Source organism: Haliotis rufescens, unplaced genomic scaffold (assembly GCF_023055435.1).
Source record: "Haliotis rufescens isolate VD_foot unplaced genomic scaffold, xgHalRufe1.0.p SCAF_2, whole genome shotgun sequence".
Lineage (NCBI taxonomy): Eukaryota > Metazoa > Mollusca > Gastropoda > Lepetellida > Haliotidae > Haliotis > Haliotis rufescens.
In genome coordinates, this window is record NW_025963890.1 from 78,425,614 (window position 1) to 78,444,279 (window position 18,666).

General features: G+C 45.9%; 1 protein-coding gene across 1 annotated transcript; it reads left to right on the forward strand.

The window, feature by feature from the left end:
• Positions 1–150: 150 nt before the first annotated feature.
• On the forward strand, positions 151–18,493 carry LOC125382155 (hydroxysteroid dehydrogenase-like protein 2). Its single transcript, XM_048400630.1, has 8 exons — positions 151–292; positions 2,309–2,472; positions 3,137–3,350; positions 5,379–5,482; positions 7,518–7,619; positions 9,157–9,357; positions 9,962–10,171; positions 17,840–18,493. The coding sequence occupies exons 1-8, from the start codon at positions 276–278 to the stop codon at positions 18,079–18,081; spliced, it is 1,254 nt and encodes a 417-aa protein (XP_048256587.1). The 5' UTR covers positions 151–275; the 3' UTR covers positions 18,082–18,493.
• The last annotated feature ends 173 nt before the right edge of the window (positions 18,494–18,666 follow it).

The window sequence follows — 18,666 nt, forward strand, 5'->3', positions numbered from 1 at the left end:
CATTAGTATGTTTATCAAATATAATCTGATTGAATATTGCAGATGTAAAGCATATTTAGAAGGTATGAATGATTTATTCATTATTTACATATGCAATTTATTTTTCATTTTCCTGGGAAGGTTTAACTTTTTAACATTTCACTACTCACTTCCGGTAGCTAGCAGACAGTCCAAAGTTCAGCAGTTTAGTATCTCCCGTCGTGTGGTGTGCACAGTCGACTAAATAACACGGTTGAACTACAGTTCGCTTACACGCTACCTTGGTGCACCTCAAAATGGCAGCAAACACAGGGTAATTGTTCCATTTGTTTCAATCACAGGTTCATACATGGTGTTTGTGATGACTGTGACAGGTTCATACATGGTGTTTGTGATGACTGTGACATTGATAGATGTGGCCTGCACTGCATTGCTCGGCTTTTTTTCATTTTGAAACCTGTCAGCAGCAAACAGCAGATTGAGAGCATGAGCACTGATGCATGCTGTTGTCTGACACCTTTAGTCTGTTATAAAACTTCTGCTCTAAGAGTCATCACAGAAAATTGTGTGCAGCTTTAATCTGGATTGGTTTAGAATAGTGGTCTTCAGCAACCAGTGCTTGTCTCCCCCCGTGAAGATCTGGGTTAGAATAGTGGTCTTCAGCAACCCATGCTTGTCTCCCCCCTTAGGATCTGGGTTAGAATAGTGGTCTTCAGCAACCCATGCTTGTCTCCTCCAATGAAGATCTGGGTTAGAATAGTGGTCTTCAGCAACCCATGCTTGTCTCCCCCCGTGAAGATCTGGGTTAGAATAGTGGTCTTCAGCAACCCATGCTTGTCTCCTCCCATGAAGATCTGGGTTAGAATAGTGGTTTTCAGCAACCCATGCTTGTCTCCCCCCTTGAAGATCTGGTTTAGATTAGTGGTCTTCAGCAACCCATGCTTGTCTCCCCCCGTGAAGATCTGGGTTAGAATAGTGGTCTTCAGCAACCCTACTTGTCTCCTCCAATGAAGATCTGGGTTAGAATAGTGGTCTTCAGCAACCCATGCTTGTCTCCTCCAATGAAGATCTGGGTTAGAATAGTGGTCTTCAGCAACCCATGCTTGTCTCCTCCAATGAAGATCTGGGTTAGAATAGTGGTCTTCAGCAACCCATGCTTGTCTCCCCCCTTGAAGATCTGGGTTAGAATAGTGGTCTTCAGCAACCCATGCTTGTCTCCCCCCTTGAAGATCTGGGTTAGAATAGTGGTCTTCAGCAACCCATGCTTGTCTCCTCCCATGAAGATCTGGGTTAGAATAGTGGTTTTCAGCAACCCATGCTTGTCTCCCCCCTTGAAGATCTGGTTTAGATTAGTGGTCTTCAGCAACCCATGCTTGTCTCCCCCCGTGAAGATCTGGGTTAGAATAGTGGTCTTCAGCAACCCTACTTGTCTCCTCCAATGAAGATCTGGGTTAGAATAGTGGTCTTCAGCAACCCATGCTTGTCTCCTCCAATGAAGATCTGGGTTAGAATAGTGGTCTTCAGTAACCCATGCTTGTCTCCCCCCTTGAAGATCTGGGTTAGAATAGTGGTCTTCAGCAACCCATGCTTGTCTCCCCCCTTGAAGATCTGGGTTAGAATAGTGGTCTTCAGCAACCCATTATTGTCTCCTCCAATGAAGATCTGGGTTAGAATAGTGGTCTTCAGCAACCCATGCTTGTCTCCTCCAATGAAGATCTGGGTTAGAAAAGTGGTCTTCAGCAACCCATGCTTGTCTCCCCCCTTGAAGATCTGGGTTAGAATAGTGGTCTTCAGCAACCCATTATTGTCTCCTCCAATGAAGATCTGGGTTAGAATAGTTCTTCAGCAACCCATGCTTGTCTCCTCCAATGAAGATCTGGGTTAGAAAAGTGGTCTTCAGCAACCCATGCTTGTCTCCTCCAATGAAGATCTGGGTTAGAATAGTGGTCTTCACGGTATTGGGTGTTCAGGCACAGGGATTCGGTTTATGCATGTGTAGCGACCATAAAATTTCTGATTCCCATGATGGGATTCGAACCACAGACCTACCGAACAGAAGTCAGACGCCTTGTCCACATGACAAAAGAGGTTAACACCGTCAGCAAGCTGACAAGGTAAGGATGTTGTCTGTGAGATATGACTCCACACCCTGCTACACATGTCATGGTATCCCAATTGCGTTGATCAATGCTCAGGATGTTTAATCACTTGGTTGTCTTGTCCAGACTTGATTGTTTACAGACCACCATACAGATGGAATATTGCTGAGCTTGGCATCAAACAACAGATAAACAAATTTAATCTGAAGTTATGTTCTGTCTGCTTACAGGAAGTTGGTTGGGAAGACAATCTTCATCACAGGGGCTAGTCGGGGTATTGGTAAAGCCATTGCTCTGAAGGCTGCCCGAGATGGAGCCAACATCGTTATTGCAGCCAAGACAGCCGAACCACACCCAAAGCTGCCTGGCACCATTTACACCGCTGCCAAAGAAGGTACAACAAAAGAATGAGGAACTGTGTTAGCATTTTTTAAAAAGAATTCTTAAAGATGAAGAATTCTTGGACAATGCAAGACTTGACTATTTCACAAGCCTAGTCACTATTTGTCTTCTTCAATATTTTATTACTTGAAAATGTGAACTGTCTATAGTAAGCCAATGTTCATAAGCTTCGAACTATTTATCCTGGGAGATTTTTGTATCGTGATATCCCTATTATATATATTGTTATCGTGATACTTAATTCGGGATAGTTTGGCATGATTTTTATACTTCATAGGGCATAAACATGATTAAAACGGCATGAATCTTCTTAAATATCTCTTTCAATCAATACTTTATTTCAAATAAAACTGGAATGTCAACATGAGTATTTACTCTTATTAAATGAAATAGCAAAGTCCCAGTTTGTGAAATACTTTATACATATATGTTCATGAATCATCTTGTGGTTTCCAGTGGTAGAAATTGGCACTAGTCCTATAGTCCTTGCCAAAGTGCCCAATAATTAAGCGTATCATAAGGACTAGTAGGTATTTGCCATTTTTCAGGGATTTTGCTATATATTATCATTAGGAGGACTAGTGGACTAAAAATGTTAGTTTCTACTGCTGGTTTCACTGTATGTGGTGTTGTCATGATTCATGTTGTGGTTTCAGTGGAGGCGGCTGGCGGGAAGTGTCTGCCGTGTGTGGTAGACATCCGGTACGAGGAGTCCGTTGTCAAGGCCGTGGAAGAGACAGTCAAAAAGTTCGGTGGCATCGACATCTTGGTGAACAACGCCAGTGCTATTAGTCTGACGGGCACTCTAGAGACTCCCATGAAGAAATACGACCTGATGAATGGGATCAATGCACGAGGAACCTACATGTGGTGAGATGCTGGCGATGTCATCAGAAGGTGGAGGCGATGTCACTAGAAGGTATAGGCGGTGTCACTAGAAGGTGTAGGCGGTGTCACTAGAAGGTGTAGGCAATGTCACTAGAAGGTGTAGGCAATGTCACTAGAAGGTGTAGGCAATGTCACTAGAAGGTGTAGGCAATGTCACTAGAAGGTGTAGGCGATGTCACTGGAAGGTGTAGGCGATGTCACTAGAAGGTGTAGGCGGTGTCACTAGAAGGTGTAGGCAATGTCACTAGAAGGTGTAGGCGGTGTCACTAGAAGGTGTAGGCAATGTCACTAGAAGGTGTAGGCAATGTCACTAGAAGGTGTAGGCAATGTCACTAGAAGGTGTAGGCGGGGTCACTAGAAGGTGTAGGCGGTGTCACTAGAAGGTGTAGGCAATGTCACTAGAAGGTGTAGGCAATGTCACTAGAAGGTGTAGGCGATGTCTCTAGAAGGTGTAGGCGATGTCACAAGGTGATATCACTAGAAGGTGTAGGCGATGTCACAAGGTGATGTCTCTAGAAGGTGTAGGTGATGTCACAAGGTGATGTCTCTAGAAGGTGTAGGCGATGTCACTGGAAGGTGTAGGCGATGTCACTAGAAGGTGTAGGCGATGTCACAAGGTGATGTCACAAGAAGGTGTAGGTGATGTCACAAGGTGATGTCACTAGAAGGTGTAGGTGATGTTACAAGGTGATGTCATTAGAAGGTGTAGGTGATGTCACAAGGTGAGGTCACTGGAAGGTGTAGGTGATGTCACTGGGAGTGTAGGTGATGTCACAAGGTGATGTCACTAGAAGGTGTAGGCCATGTCACAAGGCGATGTCTCTAGAAGGTGTAGGCGATGTCACAAGGCGATGTCACTAGAAGGTGTAGGCGATGTCACAAGGTGATATCACTAGAAGGTGTAGGCGATGTCACAAGGTGATATCACTAGAAGGTGTAGGCGATGTCACAAGGTGATATCACTAGAAGGTGTAGGTGATGTCACAAGGCGATGTCACAAGGTGATGTCACAAGGCGATGTCACAAGGTGATATCACTAGAAGGTGTAGGCGATGTCACAAAGTGATGTAGGCGATGTCACAAGGCGATGTCACAAGGCGATGTCACAAGGTGATGTCACAAGGCGATGTCACAAGGCGATGTCACAAGGCGATGTCACATGGACAGCTCGTAATGACCTAAACACCAAAATTGTGTCACATGGATCGAATTGATCGATACTTACTTTCTTTTATCAATTATTAATTGAGGAAGTGTTTTGTTTAACGATGAAATCTATAGTAAACTCTTGTGTGTAACCAAAGTGTGACAACAGTCAGTTGTTGGGTTGCAAGCTCATGACATCCCAGCAAGACGTCACAATGTCTGTGTCGGGGGACTTGTATGGGTTTTGCAACTCAGCTGCAGACCAGTGAGAATTAGGTGGCATTAAAAGCAATGTTTAAATGTCTGACGTGAAGCACAGTCCTGGGTGCTGTTTGTCTTTAAACAAATGGGTGATGCTAAAAATGCTGGCAGAGTGATGCTGCTTTCACTGACCTGCTTCTCCTTTAATGGCATGTTACCATGGCAATTGTTCCTCCACCCAGATACATGATTTGAAACAGAAGAAAACAAATTTACAATTTGAATATTTTTTATTAATTCTGTCTCCAGTTTAGCATGTCGGCTAGTAGATGCAGACCCAAGTGTTTTGTTGAGATCGTTTTCCCACAACTGTTGACTATGGCATTGTTTTCTTTTAAGCAACAATATCACAATGTCTTCCCTATTGTCCTGCCTTTGAGTTTGGAGTCTGAGATTAAGTAAACACAAATGGAAACAGTGAAACACAGAAATGTGTTATTACATACCTAGATTCTTTAATCAGGACATTTTCTAATGTTAACAATGTCACCAGAATTGCACTGTGTGGGTCATCAAGGTTTCTCTGTAGGTAGTTAGCTTATTATTGAGTTTAACATACATTGAGGCAATGAGCTTGATGTTGAAGTTTTATTTCTCATTCAGTTCTCGAGTGTGTCTGCCTTACCTGAAGAAGGGCAACAACCCACACATCCTGAACCTCAGCCCACCGCTCAACCTCAACCCCCTGTGGTTCAAGGGACATGTTGGTAAGCGTGAAAGTTGTTAGACAGGCGGCTTCCGGGCAATCATTGTGTGTCAGCTAACTGTGAAAGTTGTTAGACAGGCAGCTTCCGGGCAATCACTGTGTGTCAGCTAACTGTGAAAGTTGTTAGACAGGCAGCTTCCGGGCAATCATTGTGTGTCAGCTAACTGTGAAAGTTGTTAGACAGGCAGCTTCCGGGCAATCATTGTGTGTCAGCTAACTGTGAAAGTTGTTAGACAGGCAGCTTCCGGGCAATCACTGTGTGTCAGCTAACTGTGAAAGTTGTTAGACAGGCAGCTTCCGGGCAATCACTGTGTGTCAGCTAACTGTGAAAGTTGTTAGACAGGCGGCTTCCGGGCAATCACTGTGTGTCAGCTAACTGTGAAAGTTGTTAGACAGGCGGCTTCCGGGCAATCACTGTGTGTCAGCTAACTGTGAAAGTTGTTAGACAGGCAGCTTCCGGGTAATCACTGTGTGTCAGCTAACTGTGAAAGTTGTTAGACAGGCAGCTTCCGGGCAATCACTGTGTGTCAGCTAACTGTGAAAGTTGTTAGACAGGCAGCTTCCGGGCAATCACTGTGTGTCAGCTAACTGTGAAAGTTGTTAGACAGGCGGCTTCCGGGCAATCACTGTGTGTCAGCTAACTGTGAAAGTTGTTAGACAGGCAGCTTCCGGGCAATCACTGTGTGTCAGCTAACTGTGAAAGTTGTTAGACAGGCGGCTTCCGGGTAATCACTGTGTGTCAGCTAACTGTGAAAGTTGTTAGACAGGCGGCTTCCGGACAATCACTGTGTGTCAGCTAAATGTGAAACAGGTTGTGGATGTTTAATACTTAATACTCACAAATATGGATAGGGTGCTGATACACCAAGGTTCTGAGATTAAAACCTTTCAACACATGGTCCTGGCACACTACAGGGAGGCAACTCTGCACAACAAATTGCATCTTCCCAAGGCAAGAGAGTTAACTGACTATAAAAGTCCAGTTTCCACCCTTGCCGAACTAGGATGGAATTACTGGGCTCGATCGTAGCCATTACCAGTTATGTCCCTTCTAAGCCTCTCCTATGGACCAATCAGATTCCACCTCTAATATCACTTGCGTTTGCTTCACACAAAATGGTGGCGCCCAGTCAAGATGATCTGATCGATAATCAAGGTCTATGTTGTGATAAAACGGGTCTACATCGCAAAGTGCATCAAATCACATGAGCACCTTGATTAAAAACATTTGGAAAATATCTGTTGACAACGAGTTGGCGGTGCACATGCTTTGCAAATCATGCAATTGACCGTAATCTGCATGGCAGTGTATGAACCGGATTTCGATTTCGGTGCGCGAATTTGATTGGACTGTGCATAGACTTGTTAGTCCAGCCAACATTTAACTCCATTATACCAGCCTAGTTCGACAAGGGTGGAAACTGGACTTTTATATTCAGTGAACTCTCTTGCCTCAGGGAGATGAACAAATTGTAGCTGCCGCCATTGCCCCAACTGAAACATTGTGATCTGTTTTTTGTCATGGGTAAACTGACACACTGGGGTTGAAATACAAATCAGCATTAAACCCAAGTCACTCACTCACTCACTCATGTTGTCTTCTGACATGGTGATTCATCTGACCTTGACATTTGGTCAAATAATGATTCTCGTAAACACACATTCAGCCAATGGCTGTTATATTGTCTTGAGCGATATATATCCAGTTGAGAAAGTTGGTGGCACTGCATGTTCAACATGTTCAAAACATTTCTCACCAGTGAAGGCCTAGGTTAGAATTGATCTTCAGCAATTCAGCAACTAACGGGATTGGGTGGTCAGGATCGCTAACTTGGTTGATGCATGTCATCATATCCCAGTTGCGTAGATCAATGCTCATGATGTCAATCACTGGATTGTCGGGTCCAGACTTGATTGTTTACAGACCACCGCCATATAGCTGGAATATTGCTGAGTGTGGCATTAAACAAGAAACAAACAAACAAAACATTTGTCATCACAATATATCTGTTGGTTAGTTTAGCTGTTTGTTCCAGCCTACACGATGGCCAAGTATGGCATGTCCATGTGTGTGCTGGGGATGGCGGAAGAGTTTAAAGCTGATGGTGTGGCAGTGAATGCGCTGTGGCCAAGAACAGGTATGTGAAGGATTCACCTGTATCAGGGAGCCTGAGACACCTCTGTCATGTCAGGGAGCCCTGTCAGGGATCTGCTGGCCCCACTCCCTGACAGTAACTGCTCGAATGTCATCATCAACGCAAAAGAATCAGTACAGCTTGACGCTTACCTCTCGATATGAAACAGCTTGACGCTTACCTCTCGATATGAAACAGCTTGACACTTACCTCTCGATATGAAACAGCTTGACACTTACCTCTCGATATGAAACAGCTTGAGGCTTACTTCAAGATATGAAACAGCTTGACACTTACCTCTCGATATGAAACAGCTTGACACCTACCTCTCAATATGAAACAGCTTGACACTTACCTCTCGATATGAAACAGCTTGACACTTACCTCTCGATATGAAACAGCTTGAGGCTTACTTCACGATATGAAACAGCTTGACACTTACCTCTCAATATGAAACAGGTTGACACTTACCTCTCGATATGAAACAGCTTGACACTTACCTCTCGATATGAAACAGCTTGACACTTACCTCTTGATATGAAACAGCTTGACACTTACCTCTCGATATGACACAGCTTGACACTTACCTCTCGATATGAAACAGCTTGACACTTACCTCTCGATATGAAACAGCTTGACACTTACCTCTTGATATGAAACAGCTTGACACTTACCTCTCGATATGAAACAGCTTGACACTTACCTCTCGATATGAAACAGCTTGACACTTACCTCTCGATATGAAACAGCTTGACACTTACCTCTTGATATGAAACAGCTTGACACTTACCTCTCGATATGAAACAGCTTGACACTTACGTCTTGATATGAAACAGCTTGACACTTACCTCTCGATATGAAACAGCTTGACACTTACCTCATGATATGAAACAACTTGACATTTATCTACGATATGAAACAACTTGACAATTATCTACGATATGAAACAACTTGACAATTATCTACGATATGAAACAGCTTGAAGCTTACCTCATAATATGAAACAACTTGACACTTATCTACGATATGAAACATCTTGACGCTTACCTCATGATATGAAACAACTTGACAATTATCTACGATATGAAACCGCTTGATGCTTACCTCATGATATGAAACAACTTGACACTTATCCACGATATGAAACATCTTGACGCTTACCTCATGATATGAAACAACTTGACACTTATCTACGATATGAAACAGCTTGATACTTACCTCATAATATGAAACGACTTGACACTTATCTACGATATGATACTTACCTCATTATGATACACTTAATACTTATAGATCATGTTTCCCATGGTGATCATGTTGATACATGTATATCAGACACTTTCGATGTTATTATAAACGCCGAGTCTCGACACCTGTCTGTTGTACTGTAAGGGTGAATGTGTTATGGCAGTGTTAGAAAACCTCAAATTTCATAAAAGCTTGTCCAAAGTATAACAAAGTGACAAATATTAATGAATATATGATTCTTGATGGAGACTGTCTGTCTGTTTGTTTCTCAGATATCAATATGTCATTTCAGCCATCCTGACTGCAGCTATGGAGATGCTGGGTGGGGGAGACGGTGTGGCCACTCAGTGTCGAAAGGCAGACATCATGAGCGATGCCGCATATGTGATGCTGTGCAAAGACAGCAAGTCTTACACCGGCAACTTCGCCATTGACGACGAGGTTCTAGCTGAAGCGGGAGTTAAAGACATCGACCAGTACTCCTGCGTGCCAGGTAACGACAGGGCAGATCTGTCCATACAGCTGTTGTTTGTGCAGTTGTTTGACCTGTTTCTTTTCAATCATTGCTTGTGTCACAACTAGCATGTGTCATCACTGATCAGTAATCAATGTTCAAAATTAATTGTGTTCTTAAGGCTTGCTGCTATTGTATATTTGACCCTCTCAAAATGTTTGGCTTACAACAAGACAAAGACCCTTGATTTCCATGCGTAATCTCTTCCAAAATCACTTAGCTCCTGAGTTGGGTTGGGGGGCACGGGTCGTCTAAGGCTCCACGATTCGCTGTGCAGAGTTGTGTCCCTTGGGCACGCCAGAAACCTATGATTGTGGGTTCGAATCCCTGTTCAGCCCGATTATGTTTCTAGGTTTGTCAGCACCATACCCGTGCTCGTGCTCGAAGTGGTAAACGTCTGAGACTTGTATCACTTCGGGCTTTAACTGGAATACTGTTAAAAGCGGTGTTAAACCCAACTCACTCACTCACTCACTCACTCACTCACTCACTCACTCACTCAGTTGGGTTGTTCCTATGTCCGTGTCAGCTTCCACATTATACGGGGGCCCTTCATGCAGTTCTGTATATCTGAATGTTTCAGGATCCCAGCTGTTGCCGGACTTCTTCCTGGACGGCAAGACCCCGGAGAGCCTGCACGACCAGATGGCCCAGCAGGGACTCAAACCCAAGTTTGCAGCCTCGCCATCAGGGGGCGCTGGCAGCCCCGCCCAAACATTCCAGATGATCGAGTCTATGCTCGGCAAGGACCTGGTTGACAGTGTCAATGGCATCTTCCAGTTCAAACTCACAGGTTCGTACACTAACTAGGGGTGCCACGAATTTACACCTGATCGTATCAGCCTGGGACTTGGCCATGAGTCTGAAGCCCACGTCTAGTTACATGCTGTTTGGTCTCAGACTGTCTGCTATTTTGTAGAATTTTCCTATTTGGAATATTCTATAAGTAATACGTTACCACTGTTATACCGAGGCTGTTGTCTCCCACAACTGCTCTTATAGCGAAATCTACCACAGAGATGTCAATTACCTCATGCAGCACATGCGTAGCCACCTAGCTGCCATGTGACACCCTTCACTCTTGTCTCTTGCGAGAGCAAGTGCTCGGGGGACGGTCGGGTGGACGGGCGGGCATCAGCCAAGTGGTAACGTAGTACTTATAGAATATTCCGAATAGGAAAATTCTACAAATTACATTAAGTAATACGTTACAACTGTTATACCGAGGCTGATTACCACAGTCGGCGGTGGGGAGCGCTACAACCCAAACCTGACTGCTCGTTGTTCCTTTTCCGACCAGCGGAAGTAAACAAGGCGGAAGCACTCGATGCGCATGCTCCCAGCTTGGCGTTACCCTTTAGGAATACCACAGCACTGTCAAGCGCATACCGTAAGGCTCAATCGTCTTTGCCAAACGATTGGTGTTAGGTATTTCATCGCCGCAGCGGATGAGAACACAGTACCCGTGTGAGCTGAATCTTAGATCAGGCTAAACAGTCGTGAAGAGGGATATTTATTTCATCTGGACCGTATATCCCAAGAGCAAGCCTACTTAAAGTATGTGGTAGGCGCGTGACCTAATTCCAGTATTTGTAAGCATGCATTACAAGGTTGGAACACATGATGGACAATTAAATACATAATTGTCAAAAATACAAATAAGGACAAAACACACAAAAAGCCGCCTCACTTGTGGTGTGAGAGTGCTGGTTTGCGGGACCCCCACTCCTGTTACCCATGGCGGTGGGAACATTGGAGTTGACCCAGATTGACCACCGTGCAAAGGTCTGAAGCCTGAGGAGTTCGGAACTGCACTAGGCACACTCCTCAGATGACCGCTTGCGCCGCGATCAGCGGCCCAAGACGGTGCACACCCTCCACGTCTTCATCAGGAACCTTCCTGAGGTAATCATTTGCAAATACCGAGTCAGAACGCCAGTAACAACCTCTCAATATTCTGTGAACAGAGATATTAGAGTGTAGGGCAAATGTTGCCGCTAGCACACGGATCTCGTGCGGGTTTGACCCCGCAACCGGTACCCCTGTGACCGGTACGCCAGATTGATGACAGAACGAAGCCATAACGCAATCAAGTTGCGAGTTATGTCAGCAGTCCGATTAGGGTTACACAATATGAACAGACGGTCACACCCTTGTCTACGTTCATTTGAGGCCTTAAGATAATACTTAAGGGCCCTAACCGGACACAGCGATCTGTCCTCAGTATAAGCAGGATGTAAGATTTCCTTGAGTGATCTTACAGTGAATTCACCGTGGCAAAGGAGAGGAGAAATGCTGTTTTCCAAGTCACATGCAGGAACGAAGCACTACTCAAGGGTTCATACGGAGCCTCCATAAGTGATTGCAACACTAAGGAGAGATCCCAGGCCAGTGCCCGAAGGCGGCCCTTTTTAAGATCTTGCTGCTTGAAACCCTTGATAATACCCCGAATCAACGGCTCTTTTGAGAGACTGGTACCCATAGCAACGTCCCGTACCATAGCAATGGACGAGACATAGTTGGCAATGGAACCCCCATAGAGTTTTCGGGTCTCTCGTAAGTGAGACATGAAACGAGCAACATCCTGCACAGATACCTTATCTGGCGAATGAATGTGATGTTTACTACACCACTTCGTGAAAATAGCCCAGCGTGCATTATACACCTTCTGGGTAGAAACACGATGCATACTAACGTATGCCCGAGACGCCCGACGAGAGAAACCTTTCCTCCTCAGTCGCTCGGTGACAACATCCGAGCGTGCAGATTGAACTGCCCTTGTGTTTGGATGAAGTTGACGGGTGTGAGGGTGGATCAGGAGATCCGGTCTCACAGGCAGTGGAAGTGGCGGCTGCGTGGCCTGGGCCAGCAAGTCGGGGTACCACGATCTGATCGGCCACATGGGTGCAATCAGTAACATTCGACAGCGGACTCCTCGGAGCCGGCTTAGAATGAGTGGTATTAACGCTGTCGGCGGGTAAGCATAAGCGTCCATGCCCGTCCAGTCTAACACGAGTGCATCGTGATCGATGGCCCTCGAGTCCGGGACTAGCGATACAAACAACGGGAGATAACAGGTCGACCATCGCATTCGCACAGCCACTGAAACACTACTGGATTGAGCATCCACTCCGTGGGGCTCGGATCCCGAGGCCTCGACAGAGCGTCTGCCAGTACATTCCGCTCACCGGGGATGTGACAGGCGCGCACCTGGCACGGGATACTGTCCACCAGAGCGTAAAACTCAAACGTGAGATCGAGTAGTGAGTGACTGTGGGTTCCCCCCAGTTTGTTCACATAAGACCCTACCATCGTGTTGTTGGTCGCCAGCATGAGTCGGGCGCGGACTAGACGATGCTTCCAGTGATTGACTGCGTTGATCACTGCCTTGAACTGTAGGCAATTGATGTGAAGGTTCAACTTGGCCTGGAAGGGCCGCATAGAGACTCCTGATAAGACGTTGGAGTTGGAGACGACCCCGTTCGGTGCAGTCTTGGCCTGATACAAGTAGCCCTAAAAGCTGTTCCCAAAAGTGAACAGTCTTTTGCACCGCAAAGACTTTAGCAATCATCGCCTGAATCTTGTGCCACCGATCTGGGGGGACAAAGAGGCGATGGGTCACCGTGTCGAACCGACCTCCGATGAACTTCAAGTTCTGCGAGGGGGTTAACTCGCTCTTGGGGAGATTGACAATCCATCCCAATTGCTCCAAGAGCCGAAGTGCGAAATCGAGTTTTTGCGTGACAGGGAGTCCGTCATTCGATTAGCCACTAGCAAGTCGTCCTGGTACGCGAAGTACCTGATACCCCTCTTGTGGAGGAACCCCACAATGGGGGGGGTTAACTGGGTGAACAGCCAGGGAGCGGACCATAGGCCGAATGGGAGTGCTACCCACTCAATATGCCTGCCTTGAAAGACAAACCTGAGATACTTGTGATGGTCCGAATGAATCGGAACATGCAGATAAGCATCCTTCAGGTCGATCGATGCGAGCCAGTCGGCGGGCATGATCATAGCTTTCAGGTCCGCCAAGGTCAACATTCTGCACTTGGGCGGTTTGTGGAGGTAAAACTCGTTGAACGATTTCAGGTTGTGAATCATTCTGAGTTCGGCACTGTCCTTCTTGGGAACGAGAAATATCCTGGAGTAAAACCCCGGTGTTATTTCCGGTAGGGATAACTCCCGTACCATCCTCTTCTCCACCAACCTGCCGATGGCATCGGCGAGGATGGGAAGATCGACTTCCGAATAGAAACCTTCCAACGGGGCGACGGTGAGCGGCGGATCCGCCTTGAGATCTAGCCGATAGCCGTACCAGATCGTGTTGACCACCCAGGGGTCGTCGAACACTTGTTCCCAATTCTCCCAGTAAGTCTGGAGTCTGGCTTCTACCGGGGAAGGAAAGGGAGACCTGACAGGCTGCGGCAGGCACAACTGTCCAGGGCCCAGTGACTCGGGTTCACCTATGGGCCAACCGAAGTTGACGCTGTCGGCATATGAACCCCTCCAGTGAGAGTCACCTGGAGGAGCCCTTGCCGCCCTTAGACGGTTTGGGCTTCCCCCCAGTGTTCCTTCTTCCCACGAAAGGGCAGCAGATTGCCCTTACCGGCGCCCTCAGGGCGGGGCTTCTTCCCAGAGGAAGAAGGACCCGACCCCTTGGACTTTTCGGCCGCAGCATCCTAGGGGGCACTCCACTTAGGACGTGGGCCTCCGCGGTGGGACCGGCAAGGGAAGGCAAGGTCATGCACCTGGAATAAACCCTTTCTCCATGACGGCGGAGGCAACAGGAGTCCCCGATTCGGAGGCCGCCGCAAAGGCTTTCTCCAGGGAAGGCTTAATACCGCGCAACAAGGTTGAAGCGGGGAAAGCCTTGTTGGACGACTCCTCGTAGCCCTCGGCAGAACCCACGGAGCCGTGGATTCCCCGCGGTAACGGCAGGGGCTTAGGCATGTCCTCAAAGAGGTCATAAACCATAGCCACGAGGTCCTTAACTGATAGTGGAGCCAATGGTTCGGGGGAAGGACCGGTGACCATGGGAGCCCCCGTCACACCGAAAGACCCCGCGTCCAAACCCCCGGCCACCGAAGAGGCCGGGGACGGAACAGCCAGCGGCCTATCCTGGATAAGGATCCTGGATAAGCTCGGAGTCAACGAGTTGCGAAAGCAACGCGGTAACGGAGTCCTTGGTCAGCCCAAGGGCCGCCAGGGAAGTGGTACCCGCAAGGGGACCCCGACCGGACGAGCCGGCCACCACAGGGGTGGAGACGTAGAGCCTGTAGCACTCGAACGCCCCAGGCCCCAGACCGTCGCACAGGGTGCACCGGGATTCCCCGCAAGGAACCCTGCACCGCGGGCAACGATCGTGGGATATCCCGGGACGATAGAAACTAGCGGCACACCGTGCAACTCCTGGTTGCGGGAGTGGAGGGGGTGGTGCACAGCGAAGTGTCCATGTCAGACATTGTTTAAGCTACATTTTCACAAGAAAATAAACGAGTAATGCGAATATAGAACATACAAATATTTTAGCGTTAGAGAAATAGGTGGTGTAAAAAAACAAAAACATATTATAACAGGGGAACGTAAGACGCAACGTGCAGACGAAACACCCCGTAAGTATATAGAGAAAAGGGCGGGAACAATATTTCCGAGCATAATTAAAGCAAACGCCCTCAATAGATACAGTTTATATGCAAGTATTATAAACCTCTAGTGATGTCACTCTATTGTCTCGCCAGGGTCTTCTTTTACCGACTAAACCTCTACTGGTAGTTTACCGGGCATTCCCAGGGTAAGCCCCGGGCATTCCTAGGGTAAGCCCCGGGCTTTCTGCAAGAAATCCCGGGAGATTTTCTTCTGAAAGCCTGGTTTTTGTCCCGAAAAATACCCTCTGTATTGAATTACCTTTCTGCATGAAAAAAAACCAACAGAACATGGCTCAACTATTTATTGATATGAGATGAAATTGAAATTGAGCGTCACAGTTCGATTTAGTTTGTCTTCAGGTCATGGGTCATCTGCTCTTTTTGGATCAGCTTCTTCATGTGATGGCGAGTTCATTTTTTTCAAAATACTAAGTATGTCAGAGACCGTTGCCTTTTGGTTGTTAGAAGTTCTCTTGTAATTTCGAACGGCGTCGCTCCGATGTTCTGAAACAAATTGTTCAGATTACTGAAAGTATTACACATACAGCATACAAATACACTTAAAAACTATTACAGATTCCAAAAACACCAATATTACCATATATATCATAAATAAAAAAGAGCATCTTACTGGTTTGGAAAAAATATTTCTTTGATATGTTATGACTTTTGCTGAATAACAATTTCTTATTACTGCAGGACTAAAATGCTTATCAACCTACCGGTAATTTCGCAAATCATTTGTTCATCAACGTCACCTTGATACAATCGAGTGGCTGCCGTGGCTCTCAAGGAATGGTTTATCTTCATGCCCTCAATACCGGACGTCTTGCACAGTCTTTTGACGGTAACTTGTAAGGTTATTTCACGCTCGGAGAGTGGATCTCCTAAACGGAATTCAAAGTCATCACTTTCCTTGTCTTCTTCAGCACAGGATGCCGATTCTTTAAAAACTGACTGCGTCAGAAATATATCGTTGTCTGCGTCCATCCTCTTCAGTGGAATTCATTCGACTGGCTTGAACCACGTGCGCTCATTGTTACAACGGGCCTGAAGCACGTGCGTCACGTGCAGCGCGCGGATGTACTCCCCGCATATTGCAGTTAAACTCTCAACAGTAAATATCAATGAAGTCATGTTAATACCAATTAGTAAAATTATTTCTAAATCATATTATTTGATCAGTTCATAAGTGAGATCAAAAACTTGCCCTCGGTTTTGATCCTACACATAAACAGTTATAAATATCACCAAAGGATGAAGAAACAGGAACGCTTCCGAGCAGTCTTGTACGTCTTGCTAAGGCAAGCGAAGAGACAAGAGTGAAGGGTGTCACATGGCAGCTCAGGTGGCTACGCACTTGCTGCATGAGGTAATTGACATCTCTGTGGTAGATATCGCTATAAGAGCAGTTGTGGGAGACAACAGCCTCGGTATAACAGTGGTAACATATTACTTTATGTGATAGTAGTGTGTGTAATAACACTGTGATCTACTGACAATAACGCCTCCGGCCCCTTGTGTTTGTGTTGTCATAAGGTAAGCAGTGAATTCAGTAAGGAGTAATGCAGGATAAGTGTACAAATGTAAAAAATATTTACATTTAACTAATTTTGGAATGTCTTGCAGAATATGACTTGATAACTTCTTGGACTAGCTTCATCTTATCACCTGTCACAAAACAAGTTACATCTGATTGTATGATACAGTTAGACCCAGGGTCCATTATCCAGTCATGTGAGTTACTCTTGGTGCTGGCAACAATCTTGCCGGCCACTTACAACATGAAAAAACATTAAGTGTCTTGACGCCTGCATCTTGGGACTTTGATCACAGCGATGTGTGACGAGGACAGTGGTGTGTAGATGCTGGAGTGAAGGGTTGACTTTTTACTCTCAATAGGGCTTTCTGTCACATTTCCTTTCAACCACAGTGTGCCCAGTCTCATTAAATCATCTGTAACCAAAGATCTGACGAGATCCCATTACGGGTAACGAACAATTCATGCGACATTCATGTGCCCAATCAGAGCGTCACTTACCAGATCAAGAAAGTGACAGTCACAATGTTCTCATGTCATGCAACCTCGAAAAGGTAAACTCTGGGTATTCTGAGTGACAGTTATGGGCTGTACGACAGATTCCGCCAAATCATCGTCTATCTCCCATTTTAATGGGATTAACGTTTGAAATGGAAGAGACTTTCCCTAGCCCGTGGGAAGTACTGCTGTACAATCTCAAGCATCAATTAGGCATTCCACAATTTTCTTTGGTTCAGTTTTCAGTTTGAATCGTGAACTTTGTCAAAATATTTTTCAAATCGTCATCAATTTGATTGGTTGAAGAAAGACGGCATAAGGTGACGTGACTTATTATGGGATGTCCTCAGATCTTTGTTTAGCCGTGGTGAGAAAGAGGATCATATTTTAATGGCATTGCTGTATGGCTCATTGTGGTGAACTTTGACCTTTCCTCCTATATGATGAACGTGACACACCATATAACTGAAATACGTAACAATTGACCTCAATTCATAACTATGCAAAAACATCACATGAAACTTCCCAGGCTTCACATTTAACCACGAACACAAAACAATATACATGTAATCATTGACATTGTTCAGTGCAGTAATGCAGCACATGCCCTCTCCATTCCATTATCAGCCAGTCAGGAAACAGCAGTGGTCTGTTTGGTGGAGGGTGTGTTTAGGGAAACACAAATTGCTTGGTTAGCTAATCAAATGGCACAGAACCACTTGCAGTTTATTCATTAACCTTTCAACACTTCACCACTGACTATGACTGACCTTTGCAGGAGCCCATGAAGGCAGCTGGTACCTCGACCTGAAGACGGGGGAGGGGTCTGTGGGGGAGGGGGAGGCTCCGGACGGCTCCCAGTGCACCATGACGCTGGACAGTGACGACTTCAACAAGATGTTTGTAGGCCAGCTGAACGCCACCAACGCCTTCATGTCCGGCAAGCTGAAGATCAAGGGAGACATGGGCATGGCCATGAAGCTGGAGAAACTCATGAGTAGAACACGGGCCAAGTTGTGACATGTCGGTACAGTGTACTAGTGACATGTCGGTACAGTGTACAAGAATGACGTCCATACAGTGTACTAGAGTTACGTGACATTATCTATACGTGATTAGTGGAACTGTGAGCAAAAACAAGGCAGTGAAATTTTGATTGAGAAATGTCAGTGTAAATACGAGTGAGTGAGAATGGTGAACATGGCGTTGTCTGCTTCAGTTGACAGAGTCAGGTTCTTGTATCAGGCTCCTCATTGTGGCTGTTATGTGTCAAGCTTGTTTCACGGAGTATTGTAACCTGCAGTGTTTGTATGAACCACAGCATGCTGTGGTCAGGGAATCGGCCAGGACTTCTACGATCAATTTGCAAATTGTATTTATTTTTATACTGTTTCAAGTACATGTAATTTGTAATAAAGTTACTGTTACTGTCTGTGTTCTGCTGTCTCAGGAGTCCTTTTTGTTTAATTGTGAAGTGTGAGAGCCGGTTCTCATGTGACGTTGTATTCAGAAGTCAGAAGTCCATGTACTATTTGCTTGGCTGTGTTCTGTGTTGCCAACATGGACAGTTGGATCTTTGAGTGTAGTGTTGCCTCCTCTGAAGTG

What these genes read in the sequence shown, in the direction of transcription:
- LOC125382155 (XM_048400630.1), top strand. An exon ending in GTGGTTCAAGGGACATGTTG is followed by an intron (nt 5,483 to 7,517) that starts GTAAGCGTGAAA and finishes TGTTTGTTCCAG; the next exon opens with CCTACACGATGGCCAAGTAT. An exon ending in TGCGCTGTGGCCAAGAACAG is followed by an intron (nt 7,620 to 9,156) that starts GTATGTGAAGGA and finishes ATGTCATTTCAG; the next exon opens with CCATCCTGACTGCAGCTATG.